The 25,797-nt window shown below is 37.9% G+C and overlaps 1 protein-coding gene across 1 annotated transcript in view; it reads left to right on the plus strand.

Annotated features, from left to right (window-relative positions):
* DMGDH (dimethylglycine dehydrogenase) overlaps positions 1-25,774 on the plus strand; it is a 48,604-nt gene extending 22,830 nt beyond the window's left edge. Inside the window, exons 8-16 of the mRNA XM_051643708.1 lie at positions 1,141-1,310; positions 1,488-1,641; positions 2,300-2,465; positions 4,868-4,998; positions 6,422-6,639; positions 7,506-7,663; positions 8,753-8,812; positions 21,281-21,415; positions 22,570-25,774. Coding sequence (XP_051499668.1) covers positions 1,141-1,310; positions 1,488-1,641; positions 2,300-2,465; positions 4,868-4,998; positions 6,422-6,639; positions 7,506-7,663; positions 8,753-8,812; positions 21,281-21,415; positions 22,570-22,785 — 1,408 coding nt within the window. The 3' untranslated portion in view covers positions 22,786-25,774. The remainder of the gene's footprint in view (positions 1-1,140; positions 1,311-1,487; positions 1,642-2,299; positions 2,466-4,867; positions 4,999-6,421; positions 6,640-7,505; positions 7,664-8,752; positions 8,813-21,280; positions 21,416-22,569) is intronic.
* Positions 25,775-25,797: the final 23 nt, after the last annotated feature.

Raw genomic sequence — 25,797 nt, forward strand, 5'->3', positions numbered from 1 at the left:
CTCCACTATTCAATACGTCTATGATTAAATTGCTGCATGCTGATCTAAACTTAGTTTTGAACTTATTTACAGTTTCTTCAAGGAGTTTTCTGTCTGCTTATTAGTGCATTTCACAAGTAACTAAGAATTTATTTTCCCATCTTCCCTAGACAGTAGGCTATTCTGACACCTTTTTTTAGACATGCCAAGCTAATTGACACAGGTATTAAAATAAATTTTAAATAATTTGGTATTCCTAACTATTTGTCATTAAATGTTTTGAGGAGGTCCCTGTAATTCAGCATTAAATAGTACTCTTTGGTCACAGGTAGACTGAGTAGTGATGTCCATGTATTGCAGCAAAATACTCTTGCCTCCACTTGTGCACTTGAAGCATCCTGCAGGAGCACATTTCACACACAGCTTTTCCCTGTAGATGTCAAGCATTTTAAAAGTTAGAATTATGTACAAAAATATGTTTAAGAATGAAAACCTTACATCTATCAATTATTAACTTGTGAGTACCTTTGCTGTTGGGTGTGGTTCCTTTAATGTATGTTTCTAATGAGATCTCCTCTACAGTCTGATCCTTCACACCCTAATTATATAGAGGAAGGATAGGCTTTTCCTACAGATTGATAGAAGAAAATTTCTGCATATTTTTTTTGTTAGCATAAGCTTTCTGGACCCAGTTCTCTTTTTAGTTTTGGTAGAGGAAAGAGAAGGTAGATCTGGTAAGAAAAAATAGCTTTCATCTCTGACACTACTACAAATATGTCTTCTAGTTTTATCTGCAAGTCCTCCCAATTCCCTGGTTCTTTAAAGATATCAAAACTATTGGTAACTATTAATTGTTGAAGATTTCTAATATCCCTGGAAGACTGTTAAATTCTGGACTTCAGAGAAAGCTTTCTGTAACCTCATGCACTACAATGTACATTTGCAGTGGAGCCTTGCTGCTCACAATGGGGCAGTAGAAATATCTGTCAATAAAGCATGTAATCTTGGAAAACAAGACAAAATAGAATAAACAAACAAACAAAAAGAGAGGGAAAAATTTAGAATACTTTAGGAGGTGTATTAGTAGTACATGCTAGTACTGATTTTAAAAAACAAGCAAAAAAAGACTTTTCATTATAGGACTTCTTCTCTCTTTTTAAGGTATGGCATTATACATGCTGGTGGCATAGGAAAGTACCTCAGTGACTGGATCCTTGAGGGGGAACCTCCATTTGACCTGATAGAATTAGATCCCAACCGTTATGGAAAGTGGACCACAACAGAATACACAGCAGCCAAAGCAAGAGAATCTTATGGTTTTAATAACATTGGTAAGAAAGTATTTTTAAAAATAAATTTATATCCTGAATATGGATTCGAACAATGTCTGCTTTTAGATGTCTCTGCTTATATATATCAATGTATAATCTATCTTAGTGATGTACAGTATTTAGTATGCCATGGGTTTTGGTTTGTTTGGTATTTGTTTTTTTTTTTTCCCCATCTAGTTGGTTACCCTAAAGAAGAAAGATTTGCTGGGAGACCAACAGAAAGAATTAGTGGGCTGTATGATTTGCTAAAATCAAGATGTTCGATGGGCTTCCATGCAGGATGGGAACAACCTCATTGGTTCTACAAACCTGGAGATGAGACTGGATACAAGTAAATGAAAGATTCCTCCCCCCCATTCCTCCCTTTGATAAATTGTCACAACAAAAAGGTCGAGCAGAGTTAAATTTAATAAGAAGCATACATTTCTAATTAGTTTCAGTTAAAGGTATCCATTAGGTAGATCTGTTTTTTCTGTAGTCTAGAATAATGCAGATCTCTCAAAACACACATGAAAGTATCCAGAAATTCTTCTAGGTATGGAGTATCAGAGAGCAGCCTAGCTCTAAGAAGTGTTTTCCACAGTGATACTGGAGTCCCGACCTAAATAAGGCTCATAAAGGAATACAGAGACATACTCTGCTGTTCAGAAATAAGGCCTTTGACACCTTAAACTCAAATAAATGATTCAGCAACAAAGTATGCTGTAAATTTACATGACAGACTACTACATCCTCTAACATTTGAACAGTTCACAGTTTATTGTACAAATTGGTTGATAGAATATCAACCCACATTCTTCTCTATTGTTAAAGGATTTTAATAATTAAGCTATGTTAGACCAAGGAAAATACTGGGTAAGCTATCTACTACTAGGAAAGCCTGTCTCCTTTGAATGATTATTAAACTGAAGAAAGTGAAGAGTACATTTCACTGAAAAGAGCACAAAATTTCCAGTCTGCATTTTATGTGTGTAAATGCTCTGTTTCAGACCCAGTTTTCGGCGCACAAATTGGTTTGACCCTGTGGGTCGTGAGTGTAAGCAGGTTATGGAAAAAGTCGGTGTGATTGACCTGTCACCATTTGGCAAGTTTAAAGTTAAAGGCACAGATTCTGTTAAGCTGCTGGATCATCTATTTGCAAATGTTGTTCCAAAGGTAAATGGGACAGTGGCAACTGTTTTAATGTAGGATTTAGGCAAACTAGATCTGTTTCAGAAATGGAAGATGAAGCATAACATTATTGCCATAACATTCAGGCACCAAACCCTCAGATTCTTTGGAGAAATTGCTGTGTCAGGATATGTATTTCACTCAGTTAAGGGCATGGACAGTGGAGTTTACAGTAGAGTAGCCCCATGTAGAAGTACCTTTTAACAGAAATCCTTGAATAGAATGGTTGAGGTTGGACAGGACTTTTGGAGGTCACCTTGTCCAACTCTCTGTTCAAGCAGGTCACCTGGATCTCATTGCCCAGGAATATGTCCAGAAAGCTTTTAACTGTCTTCAAGGATGGAGAATGCACCAGCTCTCTGGGCAATCTGTTCCTGTGCTTAGTCATCTTTATAGTAAAAAAAGTATCTCCTGCTCTCACTTGGAATTCTTTTACAGTAGTACTGGAATAGCAGAGGAGAGCAGTGAAAGGTGTTCTTGCCTGACCATAGCTGGGTGTTGTATACTTCATGGGAGCAGTTTTGTTGTTGGTGTGTTTTTTTTTTTAAATATGACCCATGCATATTTTCCACCCACCCTCATACAGACTGTTTCCCAGCAGGCTGCCTGAAGCAGGCAGGGTTGCAATTATTCAGGATATTCAGCTTTCAGCTTCTTCTTTCTCCACACATGTGGCTGCTCACAGATTATCAGAATATGATCCTGTTTTCGAAAATGTTACACTATCACAAGCTACCCATGTTTCTTACTCTTCATCCTCAGTTTATGGTAGTGGTCCATGAGTCCTTTTACCTTCCTGTTGTGTCAGCCACTCTTATGTAGTGTTCTTAACTTCAGAGGTAGAGCTCCAGCAAGCAGATTGTTATTTTCCAAAGTGCTATAGCTGTGGGGTTTGCTGATTTCAGCACCAAATTTCAGTAAGTTTTTGCTGTACGTGATGGTTTTGGCTCTTTCAGACATAAGAGGGAGGAAGCCTAGGGAAACTGTAGATACAGTGAAACTATGCTCATAAAGGTAGATAATGTGGTCAAAGCCAACTGAATGGGAATACTGTACACAAGAATGGTATCCTGTAGGTTTAGGAGAAAGAAGAACTTGAATTGCCATGTGGTAAAACTTTTTAGTGTGTTAATTTTTTGATAGCAATATAGATTAGGAGTTGTCTTCTTTCTAGTTTGGGGACGAGGTAGGGTAACTGTCATTAGTGGAGACAGGTAACACATGCTGAATATATTTATGTAGGGGGGAAAAGCAAGATGAAACAGCAAATTATGAGGACAAAGTGGGTGCTTTCTATGGAGTTCATTCAGTGTGGCTAAGGGGAAAAGGAAAGAGAGGTAGCAAAACAACATTTACACTTTGTGAGTCCACTTAAAAATCCAACATTCACAACAGTTGGTTATTTAAGTTATCTGATTTTTTGTACCATTCATGCTTACATGCATTATAAAATAATTCAGTGAAGTTACTGGAAATATACTTGTATGACAACCAGGTTGGCTGTGCCTACCATCAGGTCCTGAAAATTCAATTACATGTGTGCAATATGCCAGTAACTACATTAATGTAATATGACCTTCCAAGACAATCTTAAATCTGCAATATTTTTCCCTTTTCTATTCATTGCCTGTAATCTCGGCACTGAGTGTTTGATAAGGTTCTTATGAAAGCATAATCAAATAAGAGAGATTACATTCTGCCTCTGGAACCAGACAAGTGTGACAGCGATGGCACATTCATATTTCTGTTTGTATTAATAATTTGTGTATGAACATGTATATATTTCATGGTCACTGCTAAGCAAATGTTATCTGAAATTTTGCCTTTAGAGATATTTTTTCTACACAGGACCTGATTCAGTTGTAGAGAGATGTAGATTCATAGTCAGCAACTACATAAAATATAAAGGCATATCTCAATGAGAGCGACAAAAGCATAAGGCAGCTCCATATTCCTTTCTTTAAAATAACAGGCAAAGTAATGCTATTCTTTTGGATGATTGGAAAAGAATATTTATGTCAGTAACATGTAGAACTTTTTATTCCTATGATCAGAGAACAAGTTAAAATTGATTGAATTTGAGTTGAAAATGCATTCTTAAATCAAATGTAACTTAAGAACACCTTGTTTAATAAACAATTAGTAAATATTTGTGAAGACCTTGATTTACCTAATTTAAAAAATTTCAATTTTTTCTTTGAAGAAAATAAGGTATTTCCAATGTAAAGCCTAAGCTTGGACATTTGTCTGCTCCTATTATGGCATAGTAGAACAAATATAAAAATATTTTTCTTTCAGGTAAATACAGATTTACATAAATTCCATAATATTTAAGAATTCAAAGGTTTTATTTTTCATTCTTAATAATTTCAACTTTTACTCTGTAGGTGGGTTCCACAAACATAAGCCATATGTTAACACCAAGAGGAAAAGTTTATGCTGAGCTAACAGTCTCTCAACTGTATCCTGGAGAATTTATGCTTGTAACTGGCTCAGGATCAGAACTTCATGATCTGAGGTAAGTTTATTTTTGATACAGTAAGTACATACAGTCACATTAATATAGAAACTTTTTTACTACATGCCAAATTTTGTATTATTACCCAACAAAACTTTTCCTAGGGTCAAGAGAATTCTACTTATTTATTGATTTTGGTTTCTTAGAAACTTAGCTGAGTTGAATTCTGAAGTATAAGCAGTTGCCTATTGGATTATTGTTGGTGTAAAAAGATGGAGAATTTACTGATAGTTATGTAATATACTTTAATGGAGGTAATTCTTGTTGAATCTGTTTTTGTTTGGCATTGTATGATGGAACACAGCACATTTGTTCCTTTCTAGTGTTTTCTCTTACGTAAGTAAGAAAATTGGCTTTAAACATGTATGACCCCACAGGCACTGACCTGGCTAATCCAGATAGGTTGTGCAGTCTTCGTGATACTTTGATAATATCTTCTGCTTTGGGCTTTGGGGTCACAAAGCAGAACAACAGAAAGAAAGGAGGTAGAAGCAGTTGCAGGATGACTTCATCAAAATGCTTTTCACAGATGAGCATTGGAAGCTACATGTCTAGTGCCGTAAGTGGCTGTACACATATACTAAGAATTTTTCTTACTTGAGATTGGTGGCAAATCAATTATTCAAAATGAATCAGTGCTCAAAAGACAGAAATTTGCTGCCCCAACACATGACAAATAATGTGCTGTTTCATAACTGTGCCATGGGAATCAGTAGGACCCCTGGCACACTCAGGGAACAAATGGCAGAACCAGAGCTAATGCATTTACTTCTGCAGAATTTCAGCAGTCCTGTAGGGTACTTCCTTGTGCCTTAGATCTTGTAATGCTGCTTAACCAAGTAGTAATTTAAAGGATTTTTAAATATACTCCTTTCATTTATTTTGTGAGCTTCCTGAAAGAAAGACAACAACTAGCTGATCTTTTTGATTAAATCAAACCTCAAAACTGAACATCCTGCCAATAGTTTGAATACTGTGTGCAGGACTGAACAAAGCCTCACTGCACATTTCTGTTAGCTGAGGAATTTGTGCTGTTATTTCTTATGTTCATTTGATTATTGCTGCTTTTGTATGTTGGCCTTTTTATCAACACATTCTGGATCCAAAGGCAAATCTACATTCAGTTCTGAGTTCTTTCTCTTATCTTAGAAATACTGTTCCACCCATTTAAGTTCTCTCCTTTCCTTGTCATATCCCATATACTTGTGTTCCTATCTCATTATCTCACTAGAAAACACTGTTTAACATCAGTGACTAGTTTGACTATTTACTGTAGCACATACTTCCATTTGTTTTGGGAAGGTGTGGGACTTCGAGCTGCTGGGAAGACCAACATTAACAAAAAAATATTCCTTTTTAATCTTTATCAAAGTCAGTTATTTTTCATTAAAATGTTAACATCATCGTTGTGTCCTACATGCAGATGGATACAAGAGAAAGTAACAAGAGGTGGATACAAAGTTGAAATAGAAAACATGACAGATGAGATGGGAGTACTTGGTGTAGCAGGTCCATATGCCCGAGACATCCTCCAGAAGCTGACAAGGGAGGATCTGAGTGATGCTTCATTTAAGTTTCTCCAGTCTAGACAGTTGAAACTTTCTGATATTGCTGTTACTGCCATTAGGATATCATACACAGGTAAGCAGTAGAGAAAACAGACTATAAAGGAAGGAGGCAAGAAATAAAATAAGTGTAACCAAAATTACGTTGAAAAATAATTCTCACCATGTATTAATAAGCAATATGTTAATCATATGTTTTATATAAATGTGTGAGGAAATGCAGTACATAGATTTTAAAACATGATCTGGTCAGGGTCTGTGCTGATTTTTCTGAGACCTTTTTCTCTGGAATACCCTGTAGTGTAAATATTTATTTTACAGAACAAAAGGCCAGTTCTGATAACCTCTGTGGTATCTGCTGCAAAAACCAACGTCAAGAATTGTTTTTGGATTACCATATATTAGTGTTTGTCAAGTGCCTCGAAAATGTCACACTGTAATGCTGGGTATTTGTTTTTCTCAGTTACGTTTTATTTTTATTTATTTTTATGTCTATCTCTACTGCAGTGGGCTGAATTCAGACCATTCTGAACCAGCTGTACTCCTTCTCTGTCTGTTGTACGATACCATATAATAATTTTCTGCTTGTTTACACTGTTACATTTGCTGTTCGCTTGCCAGGCCTTTTTATAATGCCCTCGAGCTTCATCTGTCATTATGACTTTGGTAAATGATCTTTTCTTATCAGTTACTCAGATTTGCTGGGTTTTTTTCTGCCCCCAGATTTCAGTTAACAGTTTAAATAGTAGAATAATAGTACCACTGCTTAAGATCTAGGGCATAAATCACCTAGTAGTTCTTGAGGGCAGTAATAGCAAAATTGATCCTAGAATGAGAATTAACACAGTGTTGATCCCCATATTTTACCAAGAATAGGACGGTATTCATTACAATTGTTTCATCATTGAATAAATGAAATCATTAATCTTATGTGTTTAACAGGTGAATTGGGCTGGGAGCTCTATCACAGAAAAGAAGATTCTGTAGCTCTTTACAGTGCAATTATGGAAGCTGGCCAAAAAGAGGGAATTGACAACTTTGGAACATATGCTCTGAATACTTTAAGGCTGGAGAAGGGTTTCCGAGCCTGGGGCGCAGAGGTCAGGAAATAGAATTTCTTTATTATTCTCTCTGTTTATTTTCTTTATTTCACTATGATTATGCAACTGTTAGTCAGCACTAGATCAGATAGTATTGCTGCAAGTTTCTCAATTTAGCATAAAAATAAAGTTTACCTTGAGCAGGAAAAGCTAGTATAGTTCTGAACAATGTGATTTCTAAATAATAAAAAACCCCGCCCTAGTATACTCCATTGCACTGCTGGCAAAGAGACACTTATTTTGATTCACTGATATTTTTCCTTTTGTGTATAACAGAATTATGAGGGTTTTGCTGAGCTCTAGTGTTTTGAAATCAAAGGTTTGGCTGATTGATTCTGAAAATGTTTTATTACTGTAATAGCTGTGTCGAGAGGGACCAATTATTCTTGCTTCATAATGTATTTGGAACTTTTTCATTTTCCATTAGATTGCTTCTGCCAAATTTGCTCACTCCCAATACACGGCTACATGGGTGGTGGGGGGCAAAGAATATGGGGAAAATCAATGTAATTTCTGCTTACCAGACATTTTTCCTAATTCCTTTGGGAAGAACTCAGGAAGGTGAAATGGTGGGGATTTCAGTGTCCTTTTTGTTTGCCCAGTGATAACTATTTTCATTCCTGCTTCAAATGCTGCCCAACAAATCATTCACCCTAAACCTAATGGGAAGGTGGTAAATAGAATTGGCTTTGTGTTTTATTTTCCTCTCCAGCTAAGGCATTCTGCTGTGTTGCAATTAACGTGCACAGCTCAGTTATTCAATCTTCTGCAGGTTTATTTGTGCAGTGATGAAAAGTCTTGTTTCTTATTGAAATGTGTGTTTACTTTGCTTGTTGAAACTTAGATGAATTATTTATACATGTATACTTTATACTAGGTGTAATAGTAGATATGCTGCTGAAATCACGTGTAGGAAGAAGCATGCAGTGTATTCAAATGGAAGTTGCACATATGCAATGTGGAAGACATTGACTCAGGAGTAAACAGAAGGCTGTGTGGAATAACTAAATGAATACCCCTGACCCCCAGCCCAAAAGCTATGATAGTGCCTCATGTACAAAGGGCAATTTGATTTTATTTTTTTAACAGATGAACTGTGACACTAATCCCTTGGAAGCTGGACTGGAATACTTTGTAAAGCTGAACAAGGTATGTCTTATTATTTCCAAAGTGTTCAATTAAACCCAAGGGTAATCCTTTAACTGTTTGAAAAGTGTAATTATCTGTAAAATAAAACAGATTTAGAAAATGAACCAAAGCTTTTCTTTTCTTTTTTCTTTTTTTTTTTCTTTTCTTTTTTTTTCTTTTTTTTTCTTTTTTTTTTTACTGTAGAGAAAAATAATTACTTTATTAAAGTACTGATTTGTTTAAGGAAAAGTTTAATGTTTTTACATGTTTCTTGCTAACAAAATTACACAATAGGTCAGGAAGTTGCAAATACTCAATGTTGCCTACATGAAAAATAACTCTTTATGATTTACCTTTATAGAGAAATTTCAGTCATGTGCTTTAGTAAACATATAGTATCTATATACAGGCTGAACAAGCCTTTTCATACTGTGGAAACATTTTACCTGTTTATTCTTCTTAAAGGAGTTTTCTAACTCCTTGGCTAACACGCCGGTACAGCAATTACTGAAAAAAAACAGTCGATTTTTCAGAGGAACTGCTGTCTGGCATTTTGGGTGTGAGTCATTTATAAGACAAATTAATATCTTGCTTAAAAATAGTAACAATTATGTTGTTCGTAGAGTTTCTGCTTGTAACTTGTTCCTGCTTGATTTTAAGTTCAGAGAATGGGAGTAGTTGAATTTAAATATACAGTTAAAATGAAAAGACATTATTCCATCTCCTTATATTAGAATCCCCATTTTCTTATACACATATTTTAGCAAATAAAATGCTGTTATAGTCTAACAGATACAGACATTGCTTGTAAAGGTCTTTTGTGGTCTGAATGAAACATAAACCAGTGTCCTTACTCTGTCAAACTGAGGACCTTTCCATGAAAACAGTGGAATTTGCATGCAGCTCTGATGTAATCTGTTGCTACCAGTAAGCCCATCAACAAAGAAAGCAGTTGCCTGCACAGTCGATGTGAAATTTCTAATGTGAAAAATAAGGTCCTATACATTCAAGTTAGGTGCTTTAAATCAGGGGATATTTCTGACTCAGTTTTTTTGCCTCAATTTCTCATCTGCAAAACAGAGAACATGCCAACATTTTTAAGTAAGGGAAATCAAGAATAAAGATTATTTTATGAAACTTTTAATCTTTACAGTAATATAATATTGATATATGGACAAATTCTCTTCTTAGTCATGTTCCCTTTATTCCTGAAAGGGTAAGAAATCAAATAATTAATGACCCCTGGTATTTTTTGCCCTGTTATGTACAGGCACTGTGGAACTGAGAAAAGGAATAAAAACTTTAAGTTACAGCTCTGAAAAACAACAAATCTTGAACTTTGCGTAGGCAAACATGAAGGTGGGTTAAACCTAAAAAGGTGCTTTTATCTTTATGAGACAACTTCAGCTATAGGGATGAACCCAGGAAGGTGCTTTTCCTCTCCATCTGTTGAACCTGTCTATAGAGGTTTAAATTCTTCAACCTGTGCAGGACTGATAAAACATTCATCTTTGTCCTAATCTAATATCAGTGTGTGGTCTAGTATGAAATCCAAGCACTAAACTTGTTCTTGCCTGCCTACGGAGCTCATCAACTGGAAGGCAATGTTCTCCCATGGATGTCAATGGAAGTTCCTACATGTAGTGAAGTTCGAGCTGTCTCCATTGGGTATTGCAATTTTTCCCTAATCAGAAAAAATTACACATGCAAGGTAAACACAGAATCTTACAGGAGTGTGTCATATTTACTTAGCAAGGTAGTTCACATCTTGAGGAGAATATTAGCAGGATTATGGGAGAATGAAATGAAAACTGTTACTGCTACCAGCTTTTCTTTCCATTCTTTCGTTTTGTTTCCCCTACACTGTAAGCAGGGAAAGCTGTTGCTTGCCAAGATGCCCATGCAGAACATGTGAAGGCACTAATGTGCACGAAACACTTGATTCTTTATTGCTTGACACAGCCCTCTGCGTGCTTTAAATGCAGGGTGAGGACAGCTCCCTGGAGCAGACACTCACATTGTAGATGAGTGGGCGTGGAGTGAATCTCCAGCATAGATGCAGGATGTCAGCCTAAAACATTTGCCAGTTCTGCTGAACTAGTGTGAAAAAGGAAATAATCGATGTTTATTTATTGACTCAAATGAGGGCAGTTGTAGCTGTATGTTGACACTGCAGAGGTACCTGAGCTAACTTGGATATTGGAAATGGTCTAAGCACTGTAGCATGAAGTGCAATGTGAGATTATTTACTCTGCTTCTTGGCAGCTTGGGGCTGAGAGTTCCAATTCCATTCCTCTGGTTTTGGAGTCTGTTTGGCATGGCATAGACCTCAGCATCCCGTAGAGCCTACTGTGATGGAAAACAAGCAAAACACTGTTATTATTTGCTCCTACTGTTAAGGAAACTTTCCGCAAAAAAAGACCAAATGCGATACAAACTAAAAGCAACAGTTTAATCATCTTGTTCTGCAGGGAGACTGAGATGGATTGTTCCTTTAAGCGTGCGCCCCCAACTGGGGAAGGTGCTGATTTCTGTGGAAATTAAAATCAATTGTGTTCAGTTAAATACTAGACTGCTTCTTACCAAGTAGCAAGCAGCTGAAATAGCTCATAAAGTGTAAAAAGACTTCAGCATAGGTGGATTTCAAGTGGTATGTCATGGAAAATGTAAACAGTGTCTAAATAGATTAAAATGAATGAACAACTAAATGACAGTGAAGGTAGTACAATTAAAAAGTATTTTAATTTCCATGAGAGTGCATTCAAATACCTGGGGAATAAATATGAAGAGATGTAAATTCCCAACAAAATCCTGGTATTTCTCTGTGTTTGTGAAGTTTAGTGTATGCATGATCTTCATGTACACATGGACTAGTAATATTTTTGTGATGAGCAACAGGAGAAACTCTTAAAAGCCTAAGTTGAGCCTTTTTTCCCATGCTCTATTAAATTAAAGCATGCGAATAAGTAAACATGTTTTCTCAGGATTTCTGTGGTAATTTCCATTTTATCAGTAAGGCTGAAGAGATGGTATTGTTCTAGGTGGTTTCCAGACTCTACTTGATACTCCTTTTTTTTTCTGTGATGTTGGTATTAGTTGCCTCCTTGCACAGATGAGCAGGATGGGCTGCAATTAAACCAAAGTGGAGGGGCAGTAATAGAATTAATTTCTAATTTAGAGTATACATTGTCTTCATAATTTCACAAGAAAATCTGTCTGGTTTAGGGATGGGGTATTTTTAAATACCCATTGTCTTTCTTTTATTTGTTCAATTGATCTTACATTTAGTAGGTTAGATAAGTTGTTAGATAACCTCTTGCAATAATACTTTCATCTCATGAATAAGCACTCTGGTTATTGACTCTGCTAAATATTCAGTAAAGTTCTAATGGTCTTTGTGGCAGGAAATTCATGGAATATCTTTACAGAAGAAAAAGAAAAACTTTCTCAGGTTCAAGCAGTCCAAATATACAGTATACAATATACAATATACCTCTGAAGGCTTTATCTTTTTCAAAAACCTGGTGTAGGTAAATTTAGTATCTTTTTCAAATATTACCACAAAAAAGATGAGCAATAATAGGATATTTACTCCAGACATTTTGTCTGTGGCAGAATCAACTATGTCTGTGTTTTCCTTGTCATATTTATTAAAATTTCTGTTATGAAATTACAAAGACCTCTGAGTACTGAAGATCTCACAGTCTCCCCAGATAGTCCATTCTAATGACACACTATACTAGAAAATCTTTTCTTGCTATATGTTAAACTGATCATTGATTATTATCTACATTGTTGATATACAAAAAAAAAAAAAACCAAACCAAAAAAACAAACCCACAACAAAAACCAACAAACAACAACAAAACCCAAAACCAAACCAAAAACAACAACAACAACAAAAGCAACCCTCATTTCAGAAGCTGCTTATGTCTTTAGAACATGCTAGCATGTGCCTTTTTGGTGGTCTGAACCAGGTTTTTTTGGTTGTTTTTTTTTGCTAATTCAATATTCTTAAAGCAGCCTATTTTTCTCCTAAGCGTAACCAACAGGAAGTCCCAATAAAACTCGATGTTAGAGTGAAGCAACTCCTTGTCAGTTTGGTTAGCTCACAGGAAAGAACTCTTTCAGAAGAGTTTCCCATGTGAACCCAGTAGCACCAGGAGACAGGAAGGCTACAACTACAGTCTTCTGCAGTAAGCTGTAGGTTTGGGACTCGTGTTGCGATATCCAAGACTGCCATCTTCTGGGCACTTTCTCTGCAGCAAACAGCCCACTGCAATTTTGGAAGAAAATGCAGTAGATGATGGAAACCCTTTGGGACTCTGGTCTATTGTGCTCGCCCAGGCCGAGATGTGAGTGCTTAGCTGAGACTTAGCGTTTCTTTCCGCTAGGAGGAAATATCATTATGAGAGACAGCGTTTCTTTGTTGCAGCCCTGTTTATTTACTGAGGCAGTTTCTTTGTTCTCCATTCAAAGCTTATTTCCAGATTATACAATACCCAGAATCTCTCTCCTTTCACTTTTTTTTAGGTCTGCTCTACCAACATGTTTTCGTCCTTCTTTGTTTTCTGCTCTTTTCCCTATCTGCTTCTTACTATTTATCTCCTACCTCCACCAACCCTACTCAGGGACGTGCTTGCATTTTCATGTCAAAAAATGCCTTTTAGATAAGGTAGGATTTGTAGTACTACCTTATATTCTGACTTTTGCATTGGATTTCTGAGGTGTCTTTTACTATTGCACCTTGTAGAAAGAACACCAAAAAAGGCTGAAGTGGCGTGTGTCATATCTTTATCAATTACCTGGATGAGCGGATTGAGTGCACCTTCAGGAAGTCTGCAGATGATCCAAGTTGGGTGGGAGTGTTGGCCTGCTTGAGGGTAGGAATGCCCTGCAGAGTGACCTGGACAGGGTGGATTGATGGGCCAAGATCAACTGTTCAACTGTTCAACAAGGCCAGATGTTGGGTCCTTCACTTGTGTCACAACAATCCCATGCAGCACTACAGGCTTGGGGAAGAGTGGTTGAAAGCTGCCTGGTGAAAAGGACTTGGGGTTGTTGTTCAACAGCAGCTGAACATGAGCCAGCAGTGTGCCCAGGTGACCAAGAAGGCCAAAAGCATCCTGGCCTGCATTAGAAATAGCATGGCCAGCAGGATGAGGGAGGTGATCCTACCCCTGCACTCGGCATGGTGAGGCTGCACCTCAAATACTGTGTTCAGTTTTGGACCCCCCACTACAAGAAAGACCTTGAGGTGCTGGAGCAAGTCCAAAGAATGGCAATGAAGCTGGTGAAGGGGCTGGAGCAAAAATCTTAAGAACGGCAGCTGAGGGAACTGGGGTTGTTTAGCCTGGAGAAAAGGAGGCTGAGGGAAGACCTTATTGCTCTGTACAACTACCTGAAAGGAGGTTGTTGTGAGGTGGGGGTCAGTTTCTTCTCCCAAGTAATAAGTGATAGGACAAGAGGAAACAGCCTCGAGTTGCACCAGGGGAGGTTTAGATTGGATATTGGGGAGGGAGGGTAGGGGGGAAGAAAAAAAGAAAAAAAAGACAACAGAAGAAAACCCAGAAGCAAGCATTAGAACAGGCTGCCCGGGGAAGTGTTGAAGTTTCCATTCCTGGAGGTATTTAAAAGACTTGTAGACATTGCACTTAGGAACATGTTTTAGTGGTGTATTTGGCAGTGTTAGGTTAACAGTTGCAGTCAACGACCTTTAAGGGTCTTTTCCAGCCTGAATGATCTGTGATTGTAATTGCAGAGAGCATGCTCTCTGAAAGGGAGCACTGCACTAGCAGAATTATCAGTCCCACTGCGGGCCTCCAGGTCTCTGGCCACTGACACCACCGACGACAAGGTGAAGATGGTGGGGAAAGTGTCAGAAAAGAAGATATACGTGCTGGCTCTGGGTCTCTGCAGCATGCATAGTAACTTATTTCATCATCTGTGTAAAATGTTACTGATCTGGTGATTCTATGTTCTGATTATGTGGTTTGTAGTGCTGATAAGCAGTGCTGTGAAATCAAGGCTTTTCACCCTCTGGAGAACCATGATGAGTAGGTGCAACCACTGTAGTAGAAAGCAACCACTTGTAACTATTTGCTTGTTTTCCACTTCTCAAGTGTTGATTTTTTTGTTGCTTTGGTTTTCTTTTGCTTAAGCAATCGCTGACTGTAAAATGGAAGCTATGTTTGCAGCACCATAGCAAATGACTCATTTTGATCTTCTCACTTCTAAAGTCCAGTATAGGGCAAACAGGACAGACGTGGTGGGTGGAATGCCTGGCACTTGCTATCCAAATCTGCTAGGAGCAGTGTTCCAACTCCATGCTGGACAGGTCAACTCACAAGAGTTTCTTTTAACTCACCCTTATTGCCATTTTCTGCCCTTCCTTCCATTTCCCCAGCTTGCATCCCTCCTGCTCTGAGAGGAATGACTACAGTAGTGATCACTGAGCCGACTCCACAGTCTGATATAAGGTTCTGGTTTGTGCCAGCTTTACTCCATGCAAGAAAGGAGGACAAGGGAGAAGAAAGAGCACAGACTTTACTGAGGAAGGGATAAGAAACCTGGAGGAAAGTAGAGTATGAAAAAGGATGGAATGATGGAAAGGTACTCGGAATATGAGAGGGGAGAGGTACATTTTCCCCCCTCACTCTTTCAGTGCATGTTTATCATGCTTATCACATAGGCATAATATTATTCAGTGTACTTTTCCACTTAAATCCTGTCCCCATCCAAATTAAAATTTAGGTGTGGAAAATCTAGGAGTCAAACCATATTCTATGATTACATCCTTTTATGTCCAGAGGGTCATAAAATAGAGGATTTGTTCCATATATTTAAACAGAGTGGGAAACATGAGAAAGAATCTGCTATGATTTTATCATCTGTATAAAATTCACACCTCGTTCACTCCCAGTGGGTTTGTTGGACCATGTAAAGTAATAAGCACCCACTGAGCTAGGAATTTAGAACCAAAATAATTCAACAATTCATCAGCTGTTTGTATCATATCAGTTTCTTAGGGCTGTCTGTTTGCATGCAAGAAGGACTTAGGCAGATTGAATGAAGGGTGCAGTGATGCAAGTGCCCTACATACTGACTGGCCACATCTCCCTTAGAAAACTGTTTTGTGTGATGTAAACTGTAACTTTGTTTTGCTGCAGAAAAATAAACTTGTCAAATACTTGCTACCTTTGTAGGAAAATTATTTTCAGTTATTGCCTTGGTGATGCAGGTTATAATTTAGCGTGTTACCCTGAAATTATTCAAGACCATCCAACTAAGAATAATTAATTTCAAAATATTTCATCGAGGCTGTCTCCAGCGTGTTGTAACATAATGGTTACAGTAGTTCGCAGCAGGTGTTGGTGCTGCCTTACTCAGTTGGGTGACTTTGTGTACATAATTTGGCTGTATGCCCTCAGTCAGAAGCAGCATACCAAATAAATTGCAACATTTCATTATTAAGAGATTTGCATGTATTTGTTGACAGTTCTTGTTGAATCTTAGATACCTAGACTTTATTCTGCTAAATGGCATAATAAATTAAAAAATTGCAAGTTTTGTAGATAATTTCTGTTTCTTTGCTTCCCTGAAGCCACAGAGTAGTTTCACAGATTGTTTGAATTAAGATCTGTATGCCACTGAAAGCCAAGCACCCTTGAAACAAAGTAAGTTTTCATGCATTTTATTTAGTGTCACAACCTAAACCAGAAGCAATGCCCAAACTACTTTTCTTCTAGAATCAGGAAGCAGTTGTTGCCAAAAATAGCCAGGCTGAGTCTGAATGAGTAGTTTCCAAAATGCTGTTTTGATTGGAATGAATGATCTCATGCGCACACATTCATAGATCAAAAATGAACAGTGGTGGAAATGTGCTTAGTGTACAATTGACATAGACACCCAGGCACTGAAAAATGAGAAGACTGACCTGATCAGATTCATAGGGCTGGAATTCCTGAAGAAGTTGATTTAAATGTTTAAATATTGTGTTTATGCTCATATTTTCTGCAGTTGTACATTGTATATACACATATTTTCATATATACATTTCTATCCATGATCATGTAGTGTTTATATATGTATGTGTGTGTTCATATATGTCCATTTACATGTATATACACACATTTTTGCAGACTTTCTGTGTGTGTATATATGTATTTACATATTATATATATCTTGCAGAGTTTGAATTCTAGGTTATCTCTTGGTTATTTTTCCAGGCCATGATTCTAAAAAGACAAGAATATTCTTAACATTCAAGGAACATAAAATAACAAAGAACAAACCCATTTAAAAAAATCCCCAAATTTGTCTCCAGTTAATGATTTATTCCAGGAGATCAAAAACCTTGCCCAGTTAAATTTATTGGGTAAGAATTTAATTTTATATCCATAACACACAGGCAAAGAATGATCCAGAGATATGTAGATTCTAAAGCCTTCTAGCTGTTTGCTCTAATGGTTTCCATATCTAAAAGGTAATTAAGAAGTGGAAGTAAAAATTAATTTTGCTGTCAACCTCAAGGTTCCAGTAATTAGTATATTAACAGGAGTTAACTGTCATCTATACAGTTAATCTAGAAGTGACCCATAAGAGCAGCACACATCTGTTACCAGGTCAAACTCAAGGCTCTGACTGTGATTACTGCATTAACATTTACAGGAACTGTTTCTCCATTTCCAAATGAGGAATTCATAGAGGCATAAATTAACCAGAAATCTTGAATTTAAAAAAAAACAACAAACCAACACAAAACCAAAACAAAATATAGCTACTCCAAACATGAAAATAAGTGTTTTGTAAGACTTTAATCTCTCTCTGGGTCTTTGCACTTACAAGTATCTGAATTCTACAGAAAAAAAGGAGCCATGCTCTCAGTACAACAGTAGCTGCCCCAGTGCTGTGGGGTGCAGCATTCCTAATGATTCCTAACAATTACAATTTGTTCCTCTAGAAAACTTGGTGGTGACTCAGACAAGGAAAAGGGCACAGGAGAAGAATGCTGTCAGAAGCTGGTTCTGAGAGTCCTGTATGTTGCCACTCATATATTACCACGAGACAAAAAATGGGAGTTGTCAGACATTCGTACTGCTGGGTTAGATGCCTTAGTGTATCCGTAACATCCACATTGGGTTGGCAGATATGACACAGGACTGGAATAACACCTAACCTTTTCCAGAGCAGCAGCTGAAAGGCAGAAGGCCCCGGGGATGTATGACATTGTGTTTTAATATTTGTATTCAGTTTCACAGTCACATTCCTCTAGACTAAATACCAGATGCTTTATTAGCATGGATAGGAAGAAGCTGATTCAATGCAAAGTGTACCTGTAGAATATGTACTTCTTGGAATTCCTGTGTGTCATGCAAAGCATTGTAGTCTGTATGTCTTGCTGTGGTATACAGTCTTATTTTTCCATCAGTGGACAAGGGAAGAGCTACAAATGTCATCTACTTGACCTTCTGTAAGACCTTTGGCATGGTCCCCCACAACAACCTCTCTAAATTGGAGAGTTACAGTTTTGATGGGTGGACTGTTTGGTGGATAAGGAATTGGCTGGATGGTCACATCCAGAGAGTAATAGTCAATGGCTCATTGCCCTGATGGAGATCAGTGACAAGTGATCTCCATCTCCTCAGGGGTCCGTAGTGGGACAAGTACTGATTAATATCTTCATCCGCAATATAGACAGTGGGACCCCCAGCAGATCTGCAGATGACACCAAGCTGAGTGGTGTAGTTGACATGCCTGAGGGATGAGATGTCATCCAAACGGACCTGGACAAGCTTGAGAAATTGGCCCATGTGAACTTCAGGAGGTTCAACAAGGCCAGGTGCAAGGTCCTGCACATGAGCCAGGGCAGCCTTTAGTATCAATACAGGCTGAGGGATGAGCGGATTGAGAGCAGCCCTATGGAGAAGGACTTGGTGGTACTGGTGGATGAAAAACTGGACATGAGCTCGCAATGTGCACTCACAGCCCAGAAAGCCAGCTCTATCTGAGCTTCATCAAAAGAAGCAGGGTGATTCTCTCTCTCTAATCTCCTGTCATGAGACCCCACCTGAAGTACTGTGTCCAGGTCGGGAGTCCTCAGCACAGGAAAGACATGGACTTGTTGAAGTGGGTCCAGAGAAGGGCCACAAAATTAACTGAAGAAATGGAACACCTCTGCTTTGAGGAAATGCTGAGAGCTGGGGTTGTTCAGCCTGGAGAAAAGAAGGCACCTAGAAGACCTTATTGTGGCCTTTCAGTACTTAAAGGAGGCTTATAGGAAAGATGGAGACAAACTTCTAGTGGAGCCTGTTGCAACAGGACAAGGGGTAATGGTTTTAAACTAAAAGAGGGTAGATTCTGACTAGATGTAAGGAAGAAATTGTTTATGATGAGGATGATGAAACACTGGAACTGGCTGCCCAGAGAGATGGCAGATCCCCTCTCCCTGGAAACATTCAAGGTCAGGTTGAACAGGGCTCTGAGCAACCTGATCTAGTTGAAGATGCCCCTGCTCACTGCAGGGGAGCTGGATTAGATGAACTATAAAGGTCCTTTCCAAGTCAAACAATTCTATTATTCTGCTTTTGTGTAGCATAAAAGTAATTCTATGAAAAATAAGAGGTAACTACTAGTAGCTGATTATTTTCTGGTCTGATATCTTTCTCCTTTCCAGCAGCATATTGAAAGTTATCTTCCTAAAGGAATCCTCAGTCTCTTCTTTTTCTGATCTGGGCTGTATTTCATGCTGTTTCTTCCCAAAGGTGGCTATCTATGATCCTTATGTGCAATATCTACCTTAACCTTAGTGAGTCCACCTTCATTTTCAGGCTAATTGGTCTGTAACTGGTTCATAAGCTGTTTTGTGCAACTGCTTACAGAGTCTAGTCTTTCAATGTTCAAAAACTGCTCATTGCTTTAGTAATTCCTTTTGATCCTACACAAAGACATAGGTGAACCTGAACAGGAACTACAGGAATAAAAACTCATTAACTAACTGCATAAAATCTATTCCAAATACAATATGTGTTGCTTCTAATTCTGACAGTGCAATACTTTTCTACAGAAATTAAAAAACATTACCAGAAATAGTATTTTGACATCTTCAACAATATTTCCCTTTTTTCTCTTAAACAGTCTTAAAATTAATACACTACCTGCTTCAGACCTACTAGAGCTGTCACAATGTCCTAAGATCAGTGCCTTAAAACAGCTTTCACTGCTGCTCATCTTCCCAGCAGAGGCTGGAATGCTCGAGGACCTTTTAACTGCTGTGGACATTTCTTACCCGTGGGGGCAGGCTGGTGTGGATCTGGCGAATTAGTTGAATACAAATCTTTTTTTCTGCCTGATCTATACCTTTAAAGGAAAAATGAATAGGCAGAACTTGTAAGCCAGTGTTCCTGATATTTACTGCACAGTTATTAGCAATGATGATGTCCAGCCTGATTACTATTCTATCCTCTGTCTGAACTCTCAGCATCCTTGAAAGCAGATTTCTTTTGGTTTTTCAGGCATTCTGTTCATGACCACAAAGTTTATAACTCTTCTTTCTATGCCTTCTTTTTCAATTTATTCTCTACCCAGCCAACTAAATATGGAAGTTATCTGAGTTACATTTAAGAGTTAGGAGATAACAGTCTGTGACAAGTCAGGTTCACAGCTACTGCTAGGCAAAATAAGCTTGTATTTGTGAACCTGGCTGTGGAATCAGGCTATCTCAGTGGATTCAGCTAAACATTATCACATAAAGTAAACACTATCTTATATACCCTTTATGGTTCAGAGACTTACTGATGGCTTCCCCCAGACTTGTCACATGTCTATGCAGTCTACTTCTAGAAATAGGAGAATCTGCTTCTAGATTTTTAGGAAAGCTGAAAAAGGGAACTCCAAATTATAGTAATACTCATAGAATCACAGTCTTCAACCAAGATGCTGCATTATCCCATAAAATGGTGGATGTGGGGAAAAAACATATCTAGTGTAAAACAGGAATATGAAGATAACTTCCAGCTCTGCAGCTTGGCACAGACACCAAGGTAACAACTGACTATTGTGTTTGCTAGTGCCATTTAAAAGGATGTGTGTCCACATAGGGAGTCCAGGGATTTATGATTTGGGTTGATATTCCATTTTTTTGAATAGAAATTGAAATGAAACACCATCTTTTGGCCCACAACTGGGCAGACTTTCTTATAGCACACACAGCTTACTACATACGTACTTCTACTACACTTGGAATTACAGGTATTAAGGGACTGAGATTTAGAAAAACAAATATTCTAAACAAAGTTGTTATTATTATAATGTACCAATATAAAAATAACAAAATACAGTATCTGTCAAAGATTTCATTTAATGTATACTTCATACAGAATAGTTAAGTGATAAAAAACCAAAAGAAGACATATTTAAATGTTTTTCTCTATATAAATTTTCACAGAACACAAGTAACCATATATTGTCACTATATTCTCTTTCTTTCAGCCAGCAGACTTCACAGGAAAGCAAGCACTGAAGCAGATTAAAGAAAACGGGCTCAAGCGACGACTGGTGTATCTCACTGTGGAAACGGATAGTGTCGATCCCGAGGGAAATGAAAGTGTGTGGCACAATGGCAAGGTAAGGTGAATGCATTACTTTTGTTTTATTGGCACAGAACAATTTGAAGCTCCGATTACAATTTTCTACCCTTCAAGCAGGGTGCAAAGTTTAACAAAGTATCTCTTCAAGTCAGAAAAACTAGAGCTGGAGCAGACTGAAGTATTAAGCAGGTCAAGGGAGGATATTCTGCCCCTCTACTCTGTTCTTGTAAGACCCCATCTGAAGTGGCATGTTAGGGGCCCCTAACACAAAAGGGTCATAGACGTGTTGGAACAAGTCCAGAGAAGGGCTGCAAAAATTATTAGAGGGCTGAAGCACCTCTGCTATGAAGACAGGCTGAGAGAGTTGGGGCTGTTCAGTCTGGAGTAGAGAAGGCTCTGGGGAGATCTTATAGCACCTTCCAGTACCTGAAGGGGCCTACAGGAAAGCTGTAGCTGTTTACATGGGTGTTTAAAGACAGCACAAGGGCAAATGGCTTTAAACTAGAGCAGGGTAGATTTAGATTGGATATTAAGAGGAAGTTCTTTACAATGAGGGTGGTGAAGCACAGGAACAGGTTGCCCAGAGAGGTGGTGGAGGCCCCATCCCTGGAGATGGTCAGGCTTGACAAAGCTCTGAGCAACCTGACCTAGTTAAAAAGACCTCTGTGCACTGCAGGGGGAGCTGGACTTGCTGACCTTTAAAGGCTCCTTCCAACCCCACACATTCTGTGGTTCTGTGATTCTATGATCAAGTTGGCCATTCTCTTCTCCTGCAAGTTCACTGTTGTCATAAAAACACTTCAGCTATTAACTTCAAATAAACAAAACAACAGCAAAGTGTAGAACCCACACTTCAGCACAGATTACAGGCTGAAATGCTCACAAGCAGTCGAATTATGATATATAACAAATGCATGCATGCGTATAGTGTTTTTTCCAGTAAAAACTTGACAGAATAGGAATAGATTTCTTTTTCAAGAAGCAAAAACTTCCCAGTTTAAGGTGATGTCATCCACAGTAGAGAATATTATGAACTGCATGACACACTTGAAATTTGCTTGATGTTTGGGGTGTATATATCAAAACTAACGTGAGAGATGTATATATACATATATGGCTTGTTTGCTGGGCATTTTTTTAAGAAAACCTCACTCCATCTTGAAAATAAAGATAAATATGGTTTTTTTCCAGGTTATTGGCAACACCACATCTGGATGTTTCAGTTACAGTGCTCAGCAGAGTCTGGCTTTTGCATATGTTCCTACAGAACTCAGCAAAGTTGGACAGAAATTGGAAGTTGAACTTCTAGGAAAAAATTATCCAGCAACCATTATACAAGAGCCACTGGTACTCACTGAACCGACAAGAATGCGTCTTCAGAGAAGGGGTGAAAGTCCCAAAATATAAACACAGATGAGGATATAGCAAAATGTGCAGTAGTAAATAGTTCCATTAATATGCATGAAGTTAAGAGAAGCAAACTACTCATATTTCCTAATTACTAAACACAAGATTGTCATTGCCATGCATCAGTGAGAGATTAAATTGTGTTGCCCTCTTTCTTCCTTGTATGGGCTACTCACATTAGAGATCTGAGCACAGTTCATGAACCAGAACGTGTCCTCTGTAGCACTCGAGAGTAGAAAGTGGCAGGGAATTAGATTCTTGATTCAGCTTGCTCTCACATTGGCTGTCAGATCTGAATTAATACGGAGGAGGAAGTTGCTCTTAGTATTGGCCAATAGCAACTTTTTCCTACTCCTTGACACTCACAGTTCCTTCTTTGCCTGTCCTCAGGGCAAAGCACCTTACCCTGGCTCATTACAACATAACTTTGCAAACTTATTAAAATAATGTCACTAGTTCTTGTGAAGAAATGCTTCCTAAGGAACTGAAATACATGCCAGCAATCATTAGAAATAATAAAAGTAATATTAAAGGCAAACTGAACTGTTAGCATTTTTTCCCAATGTGTCGCCCTGGCAGGAAATTCTCACAGAAGATAAAAATCTAGTTCTTCTTAAATCAAACAGTTCTAGGAAGCCCATTCTTCATTATTTTACATGAATCATAACAGGGTATTATTGCTGATTTTTTAACAGAACTTAAAATACTGTATCATGGATTTACTGTTCTAAATCTGAAGAGCTAATCTGACACCAGAGGACTTCTGTTCCTCTGTTTCCTGTTAATTATAGCTTGAACAACAGTAAAGCCATATGTTGTTAATACAGAAATATTATCAATAAAACAAAACAAAACATCCACAGCAGAGGAGCTTTATCAAGTGTTAAATATTGAATAACTTGAATAAGCACGATTGGGATAATGTAAATTATAGGAACACACAAAATCATTACAACTCTTCTGAATTCCATGATATGTTCAACAATTCTCTTTAATAAGAACAATGTCACCATTTCCAACTTTAAAAAAGTAACACTCCCCTTTAGGCTATAGATAAACCTTTTCAAAGTACATATATATATGAATATGAATATGAATAATGTCTAAAATGTACTTTCTCTAAAGGCACTGGTGCCTCTAAATCTTCAGCAAAGAGGCAAATGTGTAAATAGAATTTATTCAAGGAGAAACACAATTTGAATACTGAACACTTGCTAAAGGAAGCTGACATTGCATTGTGCTGTTCTGAATATCTTTTATGAAGCAGGTAAAAATAAAATATACAGGCTTTGTCAGGTTTGCTTGCAGTACTACCTTGAGTGAAAGAAACATTCAGAAATTATTCTCTGTTACACTTTCATAAGTGATTTAGTTCTAATTTGCAGAACCAATCAGAGATGTAATTTTTTCTGAAAGTGACATTATTTGTAATAAGGTAGTTGTCTATGTTTCCTTGAGAAGTTAAGAAATCTAAACACAATGCAATGTTCTTTTATTTAGGAAGATAGTTTTGAGTCTCAGTATTCCCCAAAAACATGCAAACTCACTACACACCATGTCCTGGAGCATACTGTAACAGGTACCCTGAGACAGCCTCTGACATATACTTTCCTAAGAAGCTTTGCTATGCCAAAACTCTGTTTCAGTTATACCTTCCACATCCAATTCTGGAAGTTAGGTAGAATCAGGTTTGTAACTCCTTTTCCAGCTTGGAAGAAAGATGCATTCTTCATTAACGTATCAGCCAGATGAGTATGCAGAAGGCACAGGCTTTCTGAGCAACAGATAATGAATCACAGATGTAATTCCTACAGATAAGTTGAAAAACTGTACCGTCCATGGGCTTGTATTGCATTTTAAGCTGTAACCTCCCAACCACTTATTCCTTGCAGCAGATGCTACAACAAGCTACCTGTTTCATTTTGCAGTGTAGCATTACAGAGGCCCAAACACAGATTTCCTTCTGGGCTTCTCATTGACAGCAGTTGTCACAGAAGCCTCACAAAAATAGTTAAGCCAGTTAATGTTCACTTAGTTTTGAGAACTAGAGAAGCAGACAAAACCTGTAGCATGCTGCTTCTGTGACAAGGCAATCAATGTGAAATAGTTTCCTGCAGCCAACTTGTAAGACCTAAACAACTCCCTGTTCATCACTGACCATTGAAAAGGGAAAACTGAGATTTTGTCCCACTTGTTACCCCTTAAGAAGGGCTGTGCTTTCTGTTTAGCGATGCATTCAGGAGCAGAGAAATATCTGGAGGAGTTTTAAACATGCATGACTGAGTATTAGAAGCACTGTAGTTATAATAGCTGTGTGTCTGACAGGGTTTATTAGCTATTGTAGCTTATTTTTCACTGCTCTGGTACTCAAGCCAGCTTACCGAGTATTTTTTAAGGTAGCTCAACAAGGCAGCATTTTGCACATAATGGATAAACGGAGCTGTAAGGGGATTAAGCTTTAGAAATCATGCTCACAGAGAGCTTCACACAATTAAGTCTTCAAAGTTATAAAATTATAAACCTGAAGAAACAGGGTGGGGGTTATTCAGCAGAGGGAGGGAGTATTCAGCAGCTTTTGTGGTTTCATGTCACTGCTTATTTTCATGTATGTTGTGATATGGTCTTGCATAAACTTGTGGTGTCAGGATACAGGAAGAGGAAGCGAATAGGCGCAAGAATGCTTAAGTAGTACAACCATGTTTTAAGAGGGTTTCTAACCAATCAAACAGAAATTCCAGGGCTGAAAGACTGGCAGGGACATCTTTTGAGTCTTTAGCAACTCTGTTACCTAATAAAGGAGACAACTTTGCAATGAGATGAAGAGATGACTGTTGGTCATCCAGGACATTTTCTGAAAAATTCAAATTTCTGTGTGTGGAGAGACTACTACCATTTGAATTTTTGTTCCAAGTTCCTGCCCGCTATGGCAAGATGTACCATGTTGATAATTTGTGTGGAGTGATAAATCAACACAATACTAATACCATAATCTTGTGTGGCACTCTAATGACT

Source organism: Apus apus, chromosome Z (assembly GCF_020740795.1).
Source record: "Apus apus isolate bApuApu2 chromosome Z, bApuApu2.pri.cur, whole genome shotgun sequence".
NCBI classification, from domain to species: Eukaryota; Metazoa; Chordata; class Aves; order Apodiformes; family Apodidae; genus Apus; species Apus apus.